The sequence below is a fragment of the Doryrhamphus excisus genome, chromosome 14, assembly GCF_030265055.1.
Source record: "Doryrhamphus excisus isolate RoL2022-K1 chromosome 14, RoL_Dexc_1.0, whole genome shotgun sequence".
In the NCBI taxonomy this organism is placed as follows: Eukaryota; Metazoa; Chordata; class Actinopteri; order Syngnathiformes; family Syngnathidae; genus Doryrhamphus; species Doryrhamphus excisus.
The window spans coordinates 9,003,403-9,027,398 of NC_080479.1; the positions used below are offsets into that span (position 1 = coordinate 9,003,403).

The 23,996-nt window shown below is 42.9% G+C and overlaps 1 protein-coding gene across 2 annotated transcripts in view; it reads left to right on the forward strand.

Moving 5' to 3' along the window:
- The first annotated feature begins 861 nt into the window (after nt 1–861).
- The window catches only part of efna3a (ephrin-A3a), a 63,507-nt gene continuing 40,372 nt past the window's right edge, over nt 862–23,996 (forward strand). Inside the window, exons 1-2 of one of the 2 annotated variants that reach the window (XM_058046955.1) lie at nt 862–1,101; nt 1,187–1,270. In XM_058046955.1, the coding sequence (XP_057902938.1) occupies nt 1,191–1,270 (80 nt within the window). In that variant the 5' untranslated portion in view covers nt 862–1,101; nt 1,187–1,190. Of the gene's footprint in view, nt 1,271–23,996 lie in introns of both variants that reach the window. The other variant, XM_058046954.1, reaches the window with a different exon arrangement.

Consider the following 23,996-nt stretch of genomic DNA (forward strand, 5'->3'; position numbering starts at 1 on the left):
AAAAAATAAGTATTTTTAAATTTTACATTTTTGTAGGGCGGCACGGCGGTCGAGTGGTTAGCGCGCAGACATCACAGCTAGGAGACCAGGGTTCAATTCCACCCTCGGCCATCTCTGTGTGGAGTTTGCATGTTCTCCCCGTGCATTTGTGGGTTTTCTCCGGGTACTCCGGTTTCCTCCCACATTCCAAAAACATGCTAGGTTAATTGGCCACTCCAGATTGTCCATAGGTATGAATGTGAGTGTGAATGGTTGTTTGTCTATATGTGCCCTGTGATTGGCTGGCCACCAGTCCAGGGTGTACCCCGCCTCTCGCCCAAAGACAGCTAGGATGGGCTCCAGCACCCCCTGCGACCCTTGTGAGGAAAAAGCGGTAGAAAATGAATTAATATTTTTGTATAAAAATGTATATTTTTATAATAATTTTATATATTTAGGACTATGATAAATAAATATAAAAAAAATATTGTAATATTTAATCACTTAGAAAAAAAATACTACTCCTACTATTAATACTCCTAACAATAATACAATATCTGAAAAATTATTACCTCATACATAACTAAATTGGATAAATATAAATGTCAAATTACCTATAAACTGGCTATTATTCATATATATTAAAGCAGAAAATAGTAACATTTTTATACCAGATAAGTTCAGGTCTACTGTATGTTGGCAACCTGTGTACATCTACAATAACGAGTAGTGATAACTACAAGCCATTGTGCAAGTGTACCTAATTGAATACACTGTCAATTGACTTGACAGCAAAGGGTGGGCGTGGCTACGAAGGGATAGTGGGCGTGGTCCTGCCCCCTCGGCTGCGCGCGCTCCCAGCCAGTGCTGCTGAATGGAGGGGAGGGAGACGCTGCAGGTAGTCGGCATCACTAACAGCAGCATCATTGCTTCCAGGAAGAAGAAGAAGAACAAGAAGAAGAAGAAGAAGAAACGTCCAAATTAGCGCACGTGTGTCTGTCTCCCCCAAAGTGAAGCTGGAGCTTCGTCGCCATGGGATTGCAGTGGAAGAACACGTAACTCCCTTGAGAAAAAAGAACTCTAAACGCATTTTCAGCCGCGGGGATGTTGTGAAATACCCAAGTGAAGTATCCGCCTGGTGGATTATTACTATTATTATTATTATGATGACGATGATGACGAAGGCTCTCGCTACGTTTTCTCTCAGCATCATGACGCTGGTGCTGTCCAACTTGCACCTGTCCGCGGGCAGCAACCGGCATGCGGTGTACTGGAACAGCTCCAACATACTGTAAGTGCAGACCCCCTCCTTTATTTCAATGAATGCGCGCGCGTGTGTGTGCGCGTGCTGCTCTTTGTGATAGTGGTCCTGCATCCACCTCCATGCCAGCTTGGCGCCTTTTGTTCCCTGCACAAATAAGACGCACTGATTTGATGCCATGTCCTTGATAATGCACAGTCCTAACCCTGCTTACTAAGGAACAAAATAAAACTTATGTAAGTTGAATTATAGCATGTATGCAGAAAGTCTTTCAGATTGCAAATATTTTTTTTATTGGGATTTCAGTCAGGACTTTAGAAGACTGTAAGTAATTCTTTTCTTGTCTATGGTCAACATCTGCACCGGGATGTTCCAAAAGCACACAATTCAAGGGTACACAATAAAGCAACACTGTGGCTTGGGATCCTATGAGACAGTCCATTCATAAGGAGAAAATGGCTTTTATTTATGCTGTGAAAAATGAGATAATGAGAAATCAATGCAATACCTATTTTTGAAAAATGATATTAATTCTGCCCTGTGTTATGGGGTTGACAAAGGCAAAATATATATATAAAGGAAAATGGCTTCATTGGCCATTATTTACTCACTCTTCCTTGCAGGAGTGCTCCAAATCCGTCTGATCACAATGGGTGTGTCTTGTGCATGCCCCCCCCCCCCCCCCCCCCCCCCCCCACTCGGGTCACCCCATACAATGTGGATTTAGGTCTGTGCTCTTGTTGGACCTGTAGAGAAATGTCATGTTCTTGTAGTAAAGTCTTCCTGTTGGTGCTTTTGTTATTGTTACGCTGAGAAGGGTGTGCTCAATTGCCACATTCGGCCACAAGGGTGCTCAAACTGTGGTTCAAGCACCACTGCTGGTACGCAGTCTCCAGCAGTACATCCCAAAAGCACACAATTCAAGGGTACACAATAAAGCAACACTGTGGCTTGGGATCCTATGAGACAGTCCATTCACAAGGAGAAAATGGCTTTTATTTATGCTGTGAAAAATGAGATAATGAGAAATCAATGCAATACTTATTTTTGAAAAATGATAATAATTCTACCCTGTGTTATGGGGTTGACAAAGGCAAAAAATATATGAAGGATTTTGGGGGAAAATACAAAATGGCTTCATTGGCCATTATTCACTCACTCTTCCTTGCAGGAGTGCTCCAAATCCGTCTGATCACAATGGGTGTGTCTTGTGCATGGCCCCCCCCCACTCGGGTCACCCCATACAATGTGGATTTAGGTCTGTGCTCTTGTTGGACCTTTAGCGAAATGTCATGTTCTTGTAGTAAAGTCTTGTCCTGTTGGTGCTTTTGTTATTGTTACGCTGAGAAGGGTGTGCTCAATTCGGCCACAAGGGTGCTCAAACTGTGGTTCAAGCACCACTGCTGGTACACAGTCTCCAGCAGTATATCCATTGAAAATAAAACCAAAATGATATTAGCAGGTAGAGAGCATTAAATGCGCAATGGTGTCCCTACCAGTCATTTGACTTGAAGCTGCCATCTTGTCATTTATGCTGCCTTTGTGCAATGCTTGTATGTATGCTAGACACACACCTATACGCGCTCCTCCAGGTTGCTTAGCTCAGGTAAGCCTCCCCCAGCCTCTCACGTCTCAACTTGCTGTGGGGCGCAGATCGATGTAGACTCGGGCCGCCTCCGTCTCCTCATTAGAAAATGCATGGTTCTCACATTCTTTTATCTCCTCTCCTCATGCAACCTTACCCCGCCTCCTTCCCCGTCTATCCACCTCCTCCTGATGTCCATTTGTATTCGCCTCCTATCGCCTCTATCCATCTCATACTTGCTTATTTTCCTCTTTTTTTTTCTTGCTGTGTCTCACCCAGACCGCCTGTCCCTCTCTGTTCCCCTTTCTTTTAATTTCCTGCTTCTCATTACCAGACGCTCCATCTGCTGCTGGTCATATCCACACGCGTCCCCACCACTCAGCTGGGAGTACAAATGCAGCAGATGAGAAGTATTAGGGATTGAATGGAGGCTTGTACAATTAAGTCATGTCCAAGAAACAATCCGGACCGCTGGGACCTCAAAACAAATGCCTCAAAGGACATACAATTTGGAATTTGACCACCATTTTTTGCAAATGAAAGGCAAAACTTGAAGCTTTTTCTTTGGCTTTTTTTTGTGTTTTTGCACCACCCAATCACTGATGACGCCACACAAGATGTCAATATATGGCGCTGGCAAGAATCAAAGACTTAAAATGAGAGTTAGTAATAATAATGATGGCTGTTTTGTGGTAGACTATAGTCTATTATTAGTCAAAACATTAAAATCAATGTAACAGGCAAAACATTACCTTACATGACATTACCTTAACACTGCATGAAGTCAACCAGGGCATGTCCAACATGATAGAGTGGCGTAAAAAAATATATCATCCTATACCGTGTGGAAGTGGTAATTTTTTGGCTTCTTACACCTCAAAGAAATACAATTGAGGCTAACTGGATAGCTCACTAGCTAGTGGCTGTCTGGAGTGCCTACCAGTCCAGGGTGTACCCCGCCTCTTGCCTGAAGTCAGCTGGGATAGGCTCCAGCATACCCGGTATCATAGTGAGGATAAGCGGCATAGAAAATATATGGAACTTCTTTTTACACTTGTAAGGCTGTTAAGACATCAGCATATTGCAGCATTGAGGATTAAAATGCATACATTGGGGTTTGTAGGTATTGCTAGTACTGTGCTGAACTTCTTTTTACACTTTTAAGATGGTTCCAGTAAGATTTGTTATGTGTTGTGTTGTGTTCTTATATGTTATGTTCCGTCTCATCAAATGGAAAAAGTGACGTTCCAGCTGCTTTTAGCAAGATTGGATGTGTGACTGGCGAAGATTAGTTTTACATTCAGGACTCAAAGTGTCATGGGAGCGAGCGTGAGAGTAAATTAGCAGCTCTTTTTTGCAAAGTGCATTAAATTGGGTGTCTGTGTGTCATCTTATCTTTGGATTTTAATTAGTCTTTCCCACCGCGGTGTCAAAAACTGGTTATTGTTGGGCCGGCGCTGTCATTCATTATAATATTACCACAATTTTGTGACTGTAAATGGACATTTATATGGCAAGGTGATAAAAAAAAAAAGTGTGAGAAAAAGATTTCTGCAATGGAAAAATGCAAAATGTGACCCAGTTTGCAAGAAGCAGACAAATCCTGTGAGGTTAAGTCAGGAATAGACATGGCCGTCAAGATTTTAAAGGCCTTCGGGTGGTCCGGCTAAAATCCTCACTTGTTTAACGATGCGGCTCCTTTTCTCACCTGGCTCTGTTTACGGATACAAACTCAAGAGGAGGCTGGGAGTCAAGGCCAGAGAGAGAGAGAACCACAGAGAGGCCTTCAGGGCCAAACACCGAGTCGGGGACTTAATGTTTGAGCCTACAGCGGCACGGCGCAGATGGCTGCTGCACAGCTGCAAGAAATGAGATCACTTGGACGCCAAGCTGTGAGCGCCAAAGTCATGAAAATGGCTTTTTATGATAACGCTCTGCCTAACATGTCTGAAAACGGGTTTGTCACACGGTGGATGTGCTGATGTCTGATTCATCTTCATCCCTTCCTGTCCTCTCGCGAGTAAACAGTTTATTTTAGCTTCTTGCTTTTTTGAAAAGCTAACGTCTCCATTATCCAAACTGCTTTGATTACCGCCCAGGTGGGTCACCGGCGTGCCCGCTGCATAGCGCCGCTCACAGCGGCGCGCCTGGCCAACTTGTTACAGATGTCCCTGCTAATGGCTGGCGGAGACGGGAACAACACACACACACACACACACACATGGGCAGGCCATTAAATCATCTCGCATCTAAGGCCATCTGCCAATTAGAGGGGGGAGATGTGGAACATCTTGAGAGCATGCGAGCGCCGCGGAGGCCTCGCCTTCCCACAAGCGTAGTTTCATGCCTTCCGCCACCTCCGCCTCGTCAGGTCTTTGACACGTCTTTCGTAATTGGGCACCCAGAGTCAACTGGGTTGGAACACCTGCTGACGGCTTCTTTAAACAAGTGGCGACTCTGCATTAAGGCTATGTGGATGCTTTGGATGTGGCGTGTTTCTATTTAATACAGAGCAGCCGGATGTGCCATGTGTGCTGGCTCTTTGTCCAGGAGCATGGTCATATCAGCCCCCAATTTAACATCAAACAGCCTAGCAAAGGACGATTTAGTCATTGGCCTACGGGGCAGTTACGATACAGCCCCGCAAACTCTGCCTGGCAACAATGTGTCATCTCTATTGATAGTTCGGATTGGTAATTGACTTTTATTCAACTACATTCAGAAGTTGCATTCTAAGATATTGTGGTGATAAGTAGTGTTTTACAGTGGTCATAATGTTATGTAATGTTACATTGATGACACAATTGGCATTACAGACGCCAAGTACAAAAAGAACAAGGACCTCTCCCTATGCTAACATTCATTCATTCATTCATTTTCTACTGCTTATCCTCACGAGGCGGGGTACACCCTGGACTGGTGGCCAGCCAATCACAGGGCACATATAGACAAACAACCATTCACACTCACATTCATACCTATGGACAATTTGGAGTGGCCAATTAACCTAGCATGTTTTTGGAATGTGGGAGGAAACCGGAGTACCCGGAGAAAACCCACGCATGCACGGGGAGAACATGCAAACTCCACACAGAGATGGCCGAGGGTGGAATTGAACCCTGGTCTCCTAGCTGTGAGGTCTGCGCGCTAACCACTCGACCGCCGTGCCGCCCTACAAAAATATAAATTTCAAAATTATTTGAAAAATGCTTATTTTTTGGTTTAGTATTATTATTATTTATCAATCAATAATCTTTATGTTATCTATATTGTCCTGTTTATTGACAATATCTGACACAATAAAGTACTATATTATAATTAAATTGCAATATTCCTAATAAACTCCACACAGAGATGGCCGAGGGTGGAATTGAACTCCTAGCTGTGAGGTCTGCAAGCTGACCGCCGTGCAGCCCCCTATGCTAACATGTGAGTCTATATTATGTCTTATGTCCACTGTATTGGATAATAGGAGTGTAAAGGTGGTTATAGGGTTGTTATTTTGTGTCTGGAGGGCTCTAATAATGTTTTAAACAGGTTTTCTATTCTCTGACTACACAATTATTGAATGAAATTCACTTATCACGTTTTGGGTCTGGAACCAATTAACCGTGAGGGATTTGTTTATATTCAAAGAAGTAACTAAAAAAATGGATTAACGCTCTCTAAAAGATAAACCAGCACACACACACTGCCTTTTTTTTAATAATAATTAAAATGATTGCTAAAGATATGATTTTTGCTGAGTGCTTAAAATGTGATTTAAAAAAATAATAAAGTACTCTGTGAGTTTTAATCATCACCCGTGCGGCTGATTTACAGTAGCGTCATCTTACTCATTTCCAGGCTGCCATGTGGCTGTGCGTTGTGGGCGTGTGCGGATCCGGCTAAACGTGGAGGTGGTTCCTCGCAGAATGCCCGAGGACGCTTGCACTAAATAGGCCGACCTTGTGAGATATTTCATCACAGCGTAAGGGGAGATTGGGCTGAAGATGAAATGGAAAAGTGGAAGCAACTTGTCGGCTTTTTGTTCCGAATGGTGTATTTTTGGCGGAGATGATACCCGGGAGAGTTGTGATCCGTGTTAATGTAGACACAGGCCGGCTTATTCATGTGGACCGCTGCTCTGAGACAAAGAAGTCCAGCATCCCATTTGCTAGCTGATTACATTCTGGTCGTCCACCTGCAGCTCTCTCTGCCTCTTGTTCGGTCTCCTGCAGCTTTGCATAAAAAAAACACATTTGCTCTCTCGTGTTCACTGTAGCGCACAACCTCTTCAATGACGGCGATACAGATTCAAGACAGATTGGAAAGTGCAACGTGACCTTTTTCTGGGCTTTTTAAATTGAATATTCTCTCTTCTGTATTGTATTCCGCAGTGTTTAACTTGATTACTTTTTTCTTGGCTTTTAATCTCGCCTGTTTGTGTGTCTGTAAAGTCTTTTGTTGCAAACAGGGGCCAAATTACAGAAACATACTTAAATCCCACCTACGCTTCTTTTAGAACTTTTTATTACACTTTTGTAGAAGTCATTCATTCATTTTCTACCGCTTTTCCTCATGAGGGTCGCGGGCGTGCTGGAGCCTATCCCAGCTGTCTCCGGGCGGGGTACACCCTGGACTGGTGGCCAGCCAATCACAGGAAACATATAGACAAACAACCATTCACACTCACATTCATTCATTCATTCATTCATTTTCTACCGCTTTTTCCTCACGAGGGTCGCGGGGGTGCTGGAGCCTATCCCAGCTGTCTCCGTGCGAGAGGCGGGGTACACCCTGGACTGGTCGCCAGCCAATCACAGGGCACATATAGACAAACAACCATTCACACTCACATGGACAATTTGGAGTGGCCAATTAACCTAGCATGATTTTGGAATGTGGGAGGAAACCGGAGTACCCGGAGAAAACCCACACATGCACGGGGAGAACATGCTCAGAGATGGCCGAGGGTGGAATTGAACCCTGGTCTCCTAGCTGTGAGGTCTGCGTGCTAACCACTCGTGCCGCTGTGCAGCTTTTGTAGAAGTCCTTGTACTAAATACAACTGTATGTGTTAGGGATGCATGGTCATTATCGGGCTGAGTATAGCATACAGATAAATGTAGCTCCAATGACGCAAGATTATCCGTACTGTGCAAGTGAGCAAATCAAATAAGTGCTCAAAAAAAGTACCAAATACTCATCAAGCACCTTATGAGCCGTTGCAAGAGTGCAACAGGTTTGCCACAGGCCTCCTTAGCATCACACCGGCTGCTCGGAGCATGTGCCCGAATACAGTGCACCTTCTTCGGCCACGCCAGGTGGCTCCTCATGTTCTATACTCTGGTTCTCCTGATAGCACGGATGTGCTGGTAGTAATGTTGTGATATTTGATTACTGTAGGACAAATCAACAGGTACAGTTGGTCGAATCCCACATTGTTGCAGTCCCTACCTGTGCACAAGATACTATTACATTAAAAAAAAAAAATATATATATATATAAAGTCATAGGTAGCATCTCTAGTATGCATGCATTGGCATGAACAACTGTGGCTGTAGGCAAACTCTTTATGTAGTTTCTTAAAAATGATCATCATGAGCATCAGCTTTATCTACCTCTGCATGCGCTTTAAAATGTTGAATATGAATATATGATGCCAAGCGAGGCGTATTATGCGTTTTAACTAATATGTTGAGATAAATCATGTTGCAGGCAGCGCGGTGATTGAGTGGTTAGCGCACAGACCTCACAGCTAGGAGACCAGGGTTCAATTCCACCCTCGGCCATCTCTGTGTGGAGTTTGCATGTTCTCCCCGTGCATGCGTGGGTTTTCTCCGGGTACTCCGGTTTCCTCCCACATTCCAAAAACATGCTAGGTTAATTGGCCACTCCAAATTGTCCATAGGTATGAATGTGAGTGTGAATGGTTGTTTGTCTATATGTGCCCTGTGATTGGCTGGCGACCAGTCCAGGGTGTTACCCCGCCTCTCGCCCCAAGACAGCTGGGATAGGCTCCAGCACCCCCGCGACCCTCTTGAGGAAAAGCGGTAGAAAATGAATGAATGAATGAATGTTGCATTCATGGGAATACGGTGACATTTTCAAATGGCGCTCCATAAACTCATGTGTAACTAATTATAATGAAACACGGATGCTTTTTGAAGGTCTCTGTTTTTTTTTTAAATGCATATAAATTGAGCAACTATCTTTCAGCGTTTTCAAAGTCTGCAACTTGCATGCTTCTAATCCGAAAAAATGTCTTCAATGCATTGGCGTTTCCCATTCTAAGGCTTTTTAGGAGGAACCACGCCCCCCAGCAGGACTGTAGCTATCTAAACCATGAAGTGGTGCGTCTCCAAATGAGACGGAATACTGCTGAGCTATGCAAAAAGTGCAGGCCCAGACATGAAAGAACTTGGACTATTGGCTTCCACTGAAGTAAACAAAGTCTGGTCTTTGGATTTTATGTTAATAAACCTTCTTTTCTGCACTTAAAGCTCACTAAACCCGTCTAGTTGGCTTATTTGTATCCTGCTATAATATTTATCTAGTCAATGACTTAGCTGCCACTTCCCTACTTCCCTAATTAGCTGGCATGTTAATGAGTTAGCCATTTACAGTAACTGCCCAGTTAAGATGACTTAATTTCTGAGAGAATAATATACATAATCTTTTGACAAAATGACCAAATAAGGGCGTATGCACGTGAGTGAGCACATGATAGGTGCTGAGTGCCATTCTGGTTATGTTGGGAAAGTCGGAATATTGATGTATTGTGTGTCCAGTGAAGTTTGACTTGAAGAAATGTCCTTTCCATCAATATGAGAGATGCGTTTATTCCCACAAGGGTGCCGCTGTGGATGCACAGTACATTAGAGATGGATTTCAATTTCCTTCAAATGTTCTCATTACGGCGACATCGCTCGCCAAAAGGGTCTCAGGCCTTCGTATAATTACTTCTTCAAAAAAATCTCAATTATACCGGAATACCTAATTACGGCGCGCCTCATGCAATACTTGGAAATTGCCCTTGTCTGCACGCGACTGAGAGGAAGAATGTCGCCGTATCGCCGTCGCTAAGCCGCCAGGACACTTCCCACTTGTGGAAAAAACACTCTTGTTAAGTCCTGTCACGGCTCCTGAAGAGAACGAAGGCAGAACAAGATATGACGGTGGTCAGTGATAACTAACTGCCAAAAAAAGGCGGCACCGTACCTCACAGGAGGCTTCAGTAACAAAACAAATCATTCCCCGGTGAATGCGGCGGCGGCACTGTGGCTTTTTCCGGCCCGTGTGGCGTGACCGGGCCCATTTCCCGAATAATATGAAAGGTCACAAGCCAGGTGAGCCGATCTTTTACAGACAGGGTGGATGATGGGAAGGTAATTTCCCTGTGGGTGGAATGTAGTAGCTGGGAGAACATTTGCATTCAGATGACGTCTCCTTTGGTGGATTTGGACGCTATAGATAGATCCCGCCTAACCCTACTGAGGGTCTTGGATGGACCCCATCATCTGAAAAGAGACTTTATTGGGAGTCTATCTCTGCGAGCCGATTAAATGCGTGCACCAGGGGCTTTTATCCGCATTAACACCCTTCCTTTCAATTACACACTTAATGTGTGTGTACAGTACAGTCACTCTTTTACATATATGATACAGAGATGAGCAAATATGAAGTGTTTTCACCTTGAGAAAGCCATTAGTGATAAATAAGAAATATAAAAGGATAAATAGTACCTGGAAAGTTAGAAGAGAGGCTGCTTCCTGCATGATTTTAGTCGGTAACGATTTCATCCCCACACAACGCTCAAATCCTGTAGGTCACAAGCTTTTTATTCCTAAATATGATGAAGAGTCGGGCCAGCACGGCGTTCGAGTGGTTAGCGTGCAGGCCTCACAGCTAGGAGACCCGAGTTCAATCCCATCCTCATAAATTAAAAGGCAGAAAGTAGAAAGTTTGTTATTGTGATTGTGATTTCTGTAATGTTTTACTTTAAAATGTCAGAAAGAAATGTATAAATACGATAAATACTACTACTTACTACACAGTTACAGTATTGATATAAAACCTTGTTGGAGGTTTTTGGATGTGCTTTAATATCAGGCTTTGTGGCTGGCATAGGTGTGTCAATATGTGCAGTGGAGATGAACAAAGTATGTACAGTATCTAAATACCTGTTTTTTTTATCTCTTTATATATCTTTAGAATGCATAGAAAAGAGAAAGAGGACTTGTTTTAAGGATTGTGGATGAAGGGCAAAAGTCCCCCCAAAAAGCATATTTTCCTTTACATTTTTACATGAATACCGCACAGGCCTCACAGCTAGGAGATCCGAGTTTGATTCCGCTCTCTGTGTGTAGTTAGCATGTTCTCCCCGTGCATGCGTGGGTTTTCTCCGGGTACTCCGGTTTCCTCCCACATTCCAAAAACATGCTAGGTTAATTGGCCACTCCAAATTGTCCATAGATATGAATGTGAGTGTGCATGGTTGTTTGTCTATATGTGCCCTGTGATTGGCTGGCCACCAGTCCAGGCTGTACCCCGCCTCTCGCCCAAAGCTGGGATAGGCTCCAGCACCCCCGCGACCCTCGAGAGGAAAAAGCGGTAGAAAATGAATGAATGAATGAATGAATGAATGATGAAGAGTCTTGAACCAGTCATGATGTGCTATACATATCACTATATTGACGGTTACTATGGTACCCATTATGTCATTGTATGGTCATATCACCTCGTACTTCGGTACCAGGTGCATTATTAAAAAAAAAAACAACCTTAAACTGTATTATAGAAAGCAGGAAGTGAACAAATGTAACAGTTACTCATTGTAAAAGTACCAGATGGAGGGGTAGGATTTAATAAGCTTTGCTTCTTCCTACTCAATTGTAATCTGATGCATGTTCAAATGAAATAAAACCATTACCATTACCAAATATCAGTGAAATAACAACTGGTAGATTGCAGTAGCGGGTGATTATAAATCAGAAATATGTTTCTAGGCAAAAAACGCACGTCTTATATTTGCGTCATCGTGGTAATACGACTATTACTAAGCACTTAAAAGGGAGCTAGCATTAAATGTTCAACGGCTATAAAAAGCAAGTACAATAGTAATTTACGCTCGCCTCGGCACATTCTAATACAATTAAACGAGAAAGCCGTCAAGGGAAACATCTGCTGCTGGCGAGACAAGTTCTTTGGGAATAATGAGAGATGTATTTTAATAAATATTCCATGCAAGGAGACAAATTAATACAACCTGAATAGACAACATGTTAGTTAATATTGGAACCGGCGTATGCGATGGGGTGGGGTGGTCTCCTCCCTCCATGTGAAGGACAGACTCGCATGCCCAGACACCCCAAGACTATTTGAATCAGGTGATGAGCATGTGTAGGACTTGTTTTGGAGACAAGAGGATTCTAGTCTCAAGCAGGTAATCCTAGCAAGTCTGAAAAATCTTAAATCTTAAGTTAATCTTCAAACAGCTAAAATAATGCATAAGGCTAAAAATAACCAATTACCTAAAAATGTCATCCAATACGATGACATGATCTACATTTGAAACACTTCTATGCTAGGACTACGTTATGCTAGCCATAGCATTTCAGTATGTGGAATCAAACTATGGAATGGATTGAGTAAGGACCTCAAACAATGCACAACGATGAGCCAATTCAAGAAACAATACAAGCAGTTGATGTTTGCTAAATACAAGGATGAAGAGTCTTGAACCAGTCATGATGTGCTATATATATCACGATATTGACGGTTACTATGGTAACCATTATGTCATTCGATGCTCATATCACCCTGTACTTTGGTACGAGGTACATTATTAAAAAAAAACAAAAAAAACCTTAAACTGTATTATGGAAAGCAGGAAGTGAACAAATGTAACAGTTACTGATTGTAAAAGTACCAGATGGAGGGGTAGGATTTAATAAGCTTTGCTTCTTCCTACTCCTTTTGGACATGTGGAACTGTGAACTGATTATGGGATGCACTCAATTGTAATCTGATGCATGTTCAAATGAAATAAAACCATTACCATATCTTATGCTCATTTTTCGACCCTTTTGTATTGAGTTGGGGTTTCCTATAGAGCAGCTACACACAATAACCAGCACAGAAAACTTTTTAGATTTGGCAGAATCTGCACCTATTGCTCCTGTCAATATGGTCTGTTTCACTGTATTTTTCTGTTTTTCTGTATTCCACCCACATGGCATGCCCACTCTGCTGTGATTGGTCACACACCCAAAGTGTTTCCGAACTATGAACCATATAAGGAAGTCCACCCCTCTGTGACATCACAAAGGGACAGTTATACCACGCCTTTTGAAATCAAGCATTTTGAGCCTCCCCAAACTTCTTTCAGGGCTCATTTCCAAAATAAACAGAAACTTGGGCATCAAGAATACAACATTCTAACGACATCTATAGGTCAAAAGCGGACAAAAAAACATAAAAAAACAGAAAAGTATTAGCATTAGGTTGATTTGTCTCTCAGTGGATAAAGTTTGGACACCCCAGGTGTAATGAAAACACCGTCATGGCGTCCATGTTTGCTCAGCTCATTGAAAAAGCCTCCATGTCCACCAGCGTGTTGTTTATTTAAAGGCTTTTTCCTCTCCTTCCTCACCTTGCTCGGGAGTCGATGGGACGTCCCCGTAGGCTTCTTCGCTCCATTTCAACGGCGTGAGTGCGTGGGCCGAGTGAGTGGGCCGGTTCCCTCCCTCCTTCCCTCCCTCTCATTTATCGCTCCATCGCTACTCGTTGTAATTCCCCAAATACCGTCTCATTATTTAGCCTGCAACACTTTACATAGTGTAACTGCTTCCAGATAAACACACATGACAAATGGATGCTTTGTGCAACTTTAAAACGGGATTCTGTGCCACTTCCCCAGAGGTAGCCAAGATGAATTACAAGAGGCGGAAAAAAAATCAAATAAAATGTCATATTATGGGATAGAGTGAGGAAAAAAAGTCAGGCTTGAGGGGGAGGGAAGCGTTGGAGAAATGGCAGTATGAAGAATATTCATGCGCTTTGCCACTAGGAGCGCAACTACATGTGTTTGGCCTTGATGAAGTTGTTTCGTTTCTCATTATGTACTCGCCTTCAGGCACAAATCTGTCCTGTAACATTTACAGCCAATGTCCGACTTCTCGTTTTTTTTGTTTTTTTTTACTCCTTATGATCAGATTATGGCAGTGTTATCACGATCCCCACAAACAAATGCAGTATGATTATTTCTTTTTCCAGTCTGTCAGCATCGCTCTGTGCCAGAATCCTCTTGAAACGGTTGCCGATGAAACATGGCCGCGGGCTGGCTTCATGGCGAGGATGTTGGAAGTACCGCATAGCTGTGAGATTGAAAAGATTGTCATTTTCCCACAAAATGCAAGCCAAAAAAGGGGGCTATCGTTCACGTAAGCCACAGGTGACGGAAACAGAGGAAGCAGACATTTTTTTAAATGTATTTTTTATTTTAAAAAAAAGTTTTAAAATATATTTAATATATTTTATCGGGACGGCACGGCGATCTAGTGGTTAGCGCGCAGACCTCACAGCTAGGAGGACCAGGGTTCGATTCCACCCTCGGCCATCTCTGTGTGGAGTTTGCATGTTCTCCGGGTACTCCGGTTTCCTCCCACATTCCAAAAACATGCTAAGTTAATTAGTGACTCCAAATTGTCCATAGGTATGAATGTGAGTGTGAATGGTTGTTTGTCTATATGTGCCCTGTGATTGGCTGGCCACCAGTCCAGGGTGTACCCTGCCTCTCGCCCAAAGACAGCTGGGATAGGCTCCAGCACCCCCGCGACCCTTGTGAGGAAAAGCGGTAGAAAATGAATGAATTAATATTTTATCGGGGCGGCACGGCGGTCTAGTGGTTAGCGTGCAGACCTCACAGCTAGGAGGACCAGGGTTCGATTCCACCCTCGGCCATCTCTGTGTGGAGTTTGCATGTTCTCCCAGTGCATGCGTGGGTTTTCTCCGGTTACTCCGGTTTCCTCCCACATTCCAAAAACATGCTAGGTTAATTAGCGACTCCAAATTGTCCATAGGTATGAATGTGAGTGTGAATGGTTGTTTGTCTATAGGTGCCCTGTGATTGGCTGGCCACCAGTCCAGGGTGTACCCCGCCTCTCGCCCAAAGACAGCTGGGATAGGCTCCAGCACCCCCGCGACCCTCGTGAGGAAAAAGCGGTAGAAAATGAATGAATGAATATTTTATCGGAAGTAGAGATGTGTTTTTCCGGTATCGGCTAGTTGGTGAGGCCTCGCTGGGAGAACCGGGCTGTTAGGAGTCCAGCAGTGTGGCGGGGACAATATTATATACAGCCTGAGGTTGTTGTTTATGACGGTAAAAGCTAGTGTGACACACAAGATGGATTCCTTCTGTGAAAATTGCTCTAATACCCGCTGGTCGACTTCCTCGCAGCCTTCAGTGGCGTTAAAAAAAACATTGTGAGTGCAAGAAAAAAAGCGAGACGCTGTGGATAATCTCATTGAAATCTCCGCCTGTGATGTTTTTCATCTGACGGAATGAAACGGAATGTTGCACAAAGTTTCCTGGCAGCATCGTTGCGCGCTTCCCAAACTTGTGACGTGACATTTGCAATTCATAAAACAGGTTGTAATCCCTAATTAGCAGCCTTTTTTAATTTCCCTTAACGGCGCTGAACTTTTCGGCCAAATTAGCGCCTCCATTAGATTCCCTGCGCTAACCTCCAGCAGCGGCCCGGCTGCTCGGGGGGCTAAATTACCGCCAAGGAAACCATATCTCCTGCTAATGTGCAGAGCCGGCCAGATAACGGCCTTCTTCAAAAATGCCAGCGACATTAGTATTCTTCAACCGTCTTTCCAGGCACTACGTTTTTTTAACATCGATTTAAAAAAAATAAAATAAATAAATTTTTGCTCTTTGTCAGCAAAAACCTTGCTTGTGTCGTCTCCCTCTCGGTTTGACACACAACACATCAGCAATTTATCATCATGGATATTATTTATGAGGAGACCGCTTTAAATGCAACATTGTAGCTAGGGTTTGATGGCAATGCCGCAGCACGTGTTCATTTGTTTGTGGCGATCTGGCACAGATGGATTTTGTGGTTTTTGGTGGTTTTTGAGTTTTTTTTTTTTTTTTTATACATGGTGCTGTTCAACTTCTGTTATGAACACATTATAAAGGGACTTTCTGCAATATGCTTGCATAATCTGGTGAATTTTTGAGTATGTCAACAACCAAAAACGCGCTTTACCTTCAGCAATGGCCACCCCTGCTTTAGCACAGCGGCGTTAGCTTGTTCCGACACTTGCTGTAACGCTGTCCTTCAGTAAGATAGTAAACTTTTACCATGGGAGCTTGTTTATTAGTAGGGATCGACCGATATTAATTTTTTCGGGACGATACCGTTTTTTTTCCATCATCCTTAGCCGATGGACGATTTTGCTTGGGCCGATATTTATGGCCGATACTGCTTTTGCTCCCTCAATTTACATGAAAACACATCAGCAATTTATCATCATGGATATTATTTATGAGGAGACCGCTTTAAATGCAACATTGTAGGTAGGGTTTGATGGCAATGCCGCAGCACGTGTTCATTTGTTTGTGGCGATCTGGCACAGATGGATTTTGTAGTTTTTGGTGTTTTTTGAGTTTTTTGTTTTTTTTTAATACATGGTACTGTTCAACTTCTATTATGAACACATTATAAAGGGACTTTCTGCAATATGCTTGCATAATCTGGTGAATTTTTGAGTATGTCAACAACCAAAAATGTGCTTTACCTTCAGCAATAGCATATTGATACAGCATTGGCCACCCTTGCTTTAGCACAGCGGCGTTAGCTTGTTCCTACACTTGCTGTAAGGCTGTCCTTCAGCAAGATAGTAAACCTTTACCATGGGAGCTTGTTTATTAGTAAGGATCGACCGATATTAATTTTTTTGGGCCGATACCGATTTTTTTCCATCACCCTTAGCCGAAGGCTGGTTTTGCTTGGGCTGATATTTGTGACCGATACTGCTTTTGCTTCCTCAATTTACATGAACAAAATTACAATTCTAACAAATATTTCAGGTCTCAGAGTCCTCCGGCAACACAAAGCTGCCCGGCGGATGCCTGTCTGTAAATCATGCCGTGGAAAAATACATTGCCGAACCCATGTGCGTATCGGCCGATACCGATTCAAGTAAGGAACACAAATATCGGCCCGATATATCGGCCGGCTGATGTATCAGTCGACCCTTATTTATTAGTAAGTGTTCCGTCTTTATCGGCGTTTGTGCATGCCTCAAGTGAGCACTGTAAAGAAATTATCGAATATTTGTGTCGAGCAATCACCGATTGGCAAGAGCAATGTTTGGGCCAACAATCCATATGATTATATTCCTTACATCTGGTTGTAAACAATGTCTGTCCATGCAGTCCAGGCCACACCTGAATGCACCGTTTGATTGGTGCACACTCGCCCCAAAGGCAAATTGATTGTGATTGGAGAGAGAGAGAGTGTTCAAGAAATAACCAATCAGGCCAATTAGTGTCTTTATGACCTCACTAATCAAGCGAGAAGGAGGCTTCACGCATCCTGCAGGTGGGGGCCGCTTCTCCCGCGCTAGTGTGGCTAAATCATTGGTATTCATTTCCCCTTCTCCTAATTCCCCCCACTGTAGTTTCCCCACTCTCACTTGACAGAGCGACCGCGGGTTAAACGCCGGGGGGAGCGCTCCATCACGACGAGATCCCATCCAATTAAATACAGATTTAATCAGCCCCGCGGTCGGCCGGTGAATATGCAATTTGATGAGGCCGGTGGCGATCGGAGGCCCGGCGGCGCACTGGGCGCTGGTTTCCATCTTTGGATAGCGGGATTGGCTCAGTGGGTGATGGGGTGGGGAGGGGTGTCTTGATCCTATCTGACCTGTCAGATGACTGGAACCATCCATCCGTGGTGGCGTTTAATTTTTCACAAGCTCTGGGAAAATGCTCTTTTACTTCCTTTCATGTCTTCTAGGAGGACCGTTTGTGAGAGCGGCTCGTCTTTTTATTGTCGTTTGTTAGCGACGCAAAAAGTACGCAACCAGGTTTTGGTAGCTTTCAATAAAAATGATGGACACTGTTTTTTTTCACTTTTGTTTGAAACATTTAGTTTTTCTTTGTTCTGTCTATTTGTATTCCATCATGTTCCTTCAAACAGGAAGTAGCCTCCTAGCTAACAATAAGTGTTCCCCCCTCCGTTGAATCAAAAACAGTACAGTCCTGTTGTTGTATGCTATTCCCCAAGAACCAGGAAGTAGCCACGAGCTAACAAACAAAACACTGTGCTTCAGAGTTTTGACATTTTCCAATAAGGAAGTTGGAAGTTGTCACTGTTTAATAAACAAAAGTGCAACACTGTGTTTTAATGTTTGTTCATTTATTTCAAAAGTATATTTTCTCTTTTTCACTGATTGAGTCCCACTAAAAGTGATTCTCCCCCACCCCAAAATCCAAAAATAGTACAGTCCTGTGGTATCATGGTATTCTCCAAGTACCAGGAAGTAGCCACTAGCTAACAAATAAAAGTATGACACTGTGTTTTAATCATTTTTATCTTTTCCTGGAGTATATTTTCTCTTTTACACTGTTTGAGTCCCACTAAAAGTGATTCTCCTTCACCCCAAAATCAAAAAATAGTACAGTCCTGTGGTATCATGGTATTCTCCAAGTACCAGGAAGTAGCCGCCAGCTAACAAACAAAAGTATGACACTGTGTTTTAATCATATTTATCTTTTTCTGGAGTATATTTTCTCTTTTACACTGTTTGAGTCCCACTAAAAGTGATTCTCCCCCACCCCAAAATCAAAAAATAGTACAGTCCTGTGGTATCATGGTATTCTCCAAGTAACAGGAAGTAGCCACTAGCTAACAAATAAAAGTATGACACTGTTTTCATAATTTCTACCTTTTCTGGAGTATATTTTCTCTTTTACACTGTTTTAGTCCCACTAAAAGTGATTCTCACTCACCCCAAAATGGAAAAAAATAGTACAGTCCTGTGGTATCATGGTATTCTCCAAGTACCAGGAAGTAGCCACTAGCTAACAAATAAAAGTATGACACTGTGTTTTAATCATTTTTGTCTTTTTCTGGAGTATATTTTCTCTTTTACACTGTTTGAGTCCCACTAAAAGTGATTCTCACCCTCCCCAAAATCAAAAAATAGTACAATCCTGTGGTATCATGGCGATATCCAAGTACCAGGAAGTAGCCACTAGCTAACAAATAAAAGTATGACACTGTGTTTTAATCATTTTTATCTTTTTCTGGAGTATATTTTCTCTTTTACACTGTTTTAGTCCCACTAAAAGTGATTCTCACCCACCCCAAAATTAAAAAATAGTACAGTCCTGTGGTATTATGGTATTCTCCAAGTACCAGGTACCAGTTGTTTTGTTAGCCTCAAGCTAACAAAACAAAAGTATGACAATGTGTTTTAATAATTTGTACCTTTTTGTGGAGTATATTTTCTCTTTCACACGGTTGAATCACACTAAAACTGCCCCCCCCAGCCTAGAATCAAAAATAGCACAGTCCTGTTGCCTTATGCTATTCCCCAAGAACCAGGAAGTTGCCACCAGCTAACAAACCAAGTAACAACACAGTGTGCCATTATTTTTAACTGTTTATTCAAGTTTATTTAGAGTCACAATAATAGTGTGTCCCCCCCCACCCTAGAAGTAAAAATGCTGTCATAAGTCATCCTCCATGAACCAGGAAGTAGTGTGCTAGCTAGCAAACAAACACCAAGACAGTGATTGATCTCTTTTTGCCATTGGAAAAGTCCCCCCCCCCAGTCCCAGAAATAAGAAGTATTACTAGCTGTCTAATTTGCGTCAGTGTATGCTGCTGATTGCACAAAGTGGGAATCAACCTTGCTGTGGGTGTGTGCTGTGCTGGGTGTTTTAGTCGTCTATGCAAACATTTACTATTGACGACTGGGAGCCTCTAGATAAGGAAGTTCATCTTTTTGTTTACCGACAAAGACACGTAGCCGAGCAAGGAGAAATCCTTCCCAAATGTCTGCAACCTTTTACGCCTGCAGACGATATGGCGGTACCGGGCCCGGCGATATGAGGTACGGCTCCCCGGTGCCCCATCAAAGTCCACGGTATGCTGTGTCACCTTCAGGATGTGCTGCTGCTGCAGAGCCTACTAATGAGAAGTCATTGGGAAAATGGCTGGCTTTCTAATGTATTCCAATGTCTGCCTTCATTACACTTACAATTATAAATGTGGCTATTTAGTGCAGTGTGTGTGTGTGTGTGTGTGTGTGTGTGTGTGTGTTGGTCTTCACTCTTTTCTGACTGACACTGAAATGCCCAATTGTAGGTAAGGACTGCGTTCTTAAGTTATACACATGCCTGAGGGCGTTGAGCACACTGAACTTCTTCAATGCCGTTTTTTTTTTGTCATCTTGCACGACGCTAGTTGTCTTCACACACACACAAATGCCTTAAAGGCGCCCTTATTACAAACATTTTATTAAAAGGGGTCCTGTTTTAGAGAATTGCCAAAAATCTAGCCGTGACGCTGCAATTTAGACGCTTTCGAAGTGCTTTTACGGAGCCCGTTTTGTCAGTCTGTAGCTTTAATGCTAATGAGCTGTTTTTTTTTCCACGCCTGGTTCTGACAGAGTGGGGCTCCAATAAGGGCCACTTTTTTCAAAATCCACTGTAACCTGGTGCTTGTCCACCGTAATGGAGTCCATAAATCAAATACAGCAACCTAACATTAAGGAACAGGACAGGAGGACACAAACTGCTAAAATTGAAGTCACATTTTAACAGCAAGAAAAAAACTCTGAAACTTACTCATGATGTCATGTCACCGTCAACCCGTGAATATTGCCTATTATTAGATATTAAAATATCCATATGTAAGCAAAGTGTATGTGTTTTTCTTGCCTAAATTAAGCATTTTTAAGCATAAAAATGGCTAAATGAGCTAAAATACAAATATAAGGCTTTCGGAAGACACACTGGGATGATAGACAGGATTCTGCACTGGTCATTAGGTGTTAGTAATGTTACTGTCATGTCTGGTGAGACACACAAACAGGAGACTTGACCATCAGAATAATAGATTTGATTTATTTAAAACCCTAACACGGACTACTGTTGCAGCTCTAACCCACACCATTATCGTTATGTTATGTTATGTTATGTTATTATGTCTTGTGTTGGTTAATGCGAGTGTAAGTGATTATAGGGGTGCTATTTCATGTCTAGAGGGCTCTAATGATGGTTAAACGATAAGCGAGGGATTACAGTACTGTTAGAACTGAATTCAAAAGTATAGTTTGTGTAATCGGGGATCTTTTTAATGCAATGATTACATAAAAACTGCACGACCAATTGCCATAGAACAGGGGTGGGCAAACTACGGCCTGGGGGCCACATGCGGCCCACCAAGCTTTTGAATCCGGCCCGTCAGTTGCTTTTCAACTATTTCAACTTTTAACATACAAACTGGCAACATGACTTGCAAGTCGGATGTCTTATTTAGTCAAAAAATACAACAAAACTGTAAAATTAACTGATATAGTTTGATGTGGTGTGATGTTTAAAGAGCTCCTGAAAAAATGGACATAAGAACATACAGTTGATAGTATAACACTTTTACAGATAAAATTAGACATATAATTCAATGAAAATTATAAGCATAAAATAGTGTGTGTGTTAAATATATGTTCTGGCCCCCCGGACAATTTTGTTAACTCAATGCGGCCCACGATTCAAAATATTTGCCCACCCCTGCCATAGAACCTAATGTCAAACAAGAACCCTCCAAACGTTGGCGGCCATTTGAATAAAAGTGCTAAATCAGGAGTTTATTCGGTGGGCTGCTAACTACACGTGTTGACTAATTGACCATACAGTGAAGAAAATAAGTATTTGAACACCCTGCTATTTTGCTATTTCTCCCACTTAGAAATCATGGAGGGGTCTGAAATTTTCATCGTAGGTGCATGTCCACTGTGAGAGAGATAAACTAAAAAGAAAAATCCAGAAATCACAATGCATGATTTTTTTAACAATTTATTTGTGTGATACAGCTGCAAATAAGTATTTGAACACCTGAGAAAATGAATGTTAATATTTGGTACAGTAGCCTTTGTTTGCTATTACAGAGGTCAAACGTTTCCTGTAGTTTTTCACCAGGTTTGCACACACTGCAGGAGGGATCTTGGCCCACTCCTCCACACAGATCTTCTCTAGATCAGTCAGGTTTCTGGGCTGTCGCTGAGAAACACGGAGTTTGAGCTCCCTCCAAAGATTTTCGATTGGGTTCAGGTCTGGAGACTGGCTGGGCCATGCTAGAACCTTGATATGCTTCTTACGGAGCCACTCCTTGGTTTTCCTGGCTGTGTGCTTCGGGTCGTTGTCGTGTTGGAAGACCCAGCCACGACCCATCTTCAATGCTCTGACAGAGGGAAGGAGGTTGTTCCCCAAAATCTCACAATACACGGCCCCAGTCATCCTCTCTTTAATGCAGTGCACTCGTCCTGTCCCATGTGCAGAAAAACACCCCCAAAGCATGATGCTACCACCCCCATGCTTCACAGTAGGGATGGTGTTCTTCGGATTGTACTCTTCATTCTTCTTCCTCCAAACACGCTTATTGGAATTATGACCAAAAAGTTCTATTTTGGTCTCATCTGACCATAAAACTTTCTCCCATGACTCCTCTGTATCATCCAAATGGTCATATGCAAACTTAAGACGGGCCTTGACATGTGCTGGTTTAAGCAGGGGAACCTTTCGTGCCATGCATGATTTCACATCATGACGTCTTAGTGTATTACCTACAGTAACCTTGGAAACGGTGGTCCCAGCTCTTTTCAGGTCATTGACCAAGTCCTGTCGTGTAGTTCTGGGCTGATTCCTCACCTTTCTTAGAATCATTGAGACCCCACGAGGTGATATCTTGCATGGGGCTCCACTCCGATTGAGATTGACCGTCATGTTTAGCTTCTTCCATTTTCTAATGATAGCTCCAACAGTGGACCTTTTTTCACCAAGCTGCTTGGTAATTGCTCCGTAGCCCTTTCCAGCCTTGTGGAGGTGTACAATTTTGTCTCTGGTGTCTTTGGACAGCTCTTTGGTCTTCGCCATGTTACAAGTTAAAGTCTTACTGATTGTATGGGGTGGACAGGTGTCTTTATGCAGCTAACGACCTCAAACAGGTGCATCTGATTCAGGATGATACATGGAGTGCAGGTGGACTTCTAATGGGCAGACTAACAGGTCTTTCAGGGTCAGAATTCTAGATGATACACAGGTGTTCAAATACTTATTTGCAGCTGTATCACACAAATAAATTGTTAAAAAATCATGCATTGTGATTTCTGGATTTTTCTTTTTAGTTTATCTCTCTCACAGTGGACATGCACCTACGATGAAAATTTCAGACCCCTCCATGATTTCTAAGTGGGAGAAATAGCAAAATAGCAGGGTGTTCAAATACTTATTTTCTTCACTGTAAGTCATTGATCCTTTTGTGGAATGATTACGAAACTTGGAGGACATCGGTATTCCATGTACACGTGCATGTAATCCTAATTTAGCATTTTGTTGTACGGCCCATAGGGGGCACTGCACATCGTTCAAGCTCTGGAGAGGTACTGTTTAATTACACTGCAAAATGATTTCTCTCCTTTTTACTGTTAGCCGCACCTTCCTCCCAGAGGGGTGCTTGTCATTCTCTTTTATTCCATCTGTGATCAGTCCACTTTAATTGGCTCTTGACTTCCCCTGGCTTGTTATTTGCAGGTGCAAATGAGAGAGGGGAAAGAGAAGGTTCACCCTGGAGGCCTTTGCGGTCCTTCAGGATGCCGGTGCTATCTCAAACAGAGTGTCGTGTTTGAAGTGCTCGGTTGGGTGCTTTCTCAGCTCGAGCGAGCGCGTTCAATCCTTGGCAGCCTCTCCTCGCCAGGTTCCGTCCTTTTGTATTTGCACGGCGAAACAAACAGAAATGGTGTTCATTTGTATGCAAATGTGTTTGTCCCCCCAAGGCTGAGGGTTTGGAATTAAAAGTTTTACCGTCCCATTAATTCCCAATTACACGCAAACGCCGACCACCCCGGCAGGACTGCGTGTCTCGTCTCGCCGTCCAAACACAT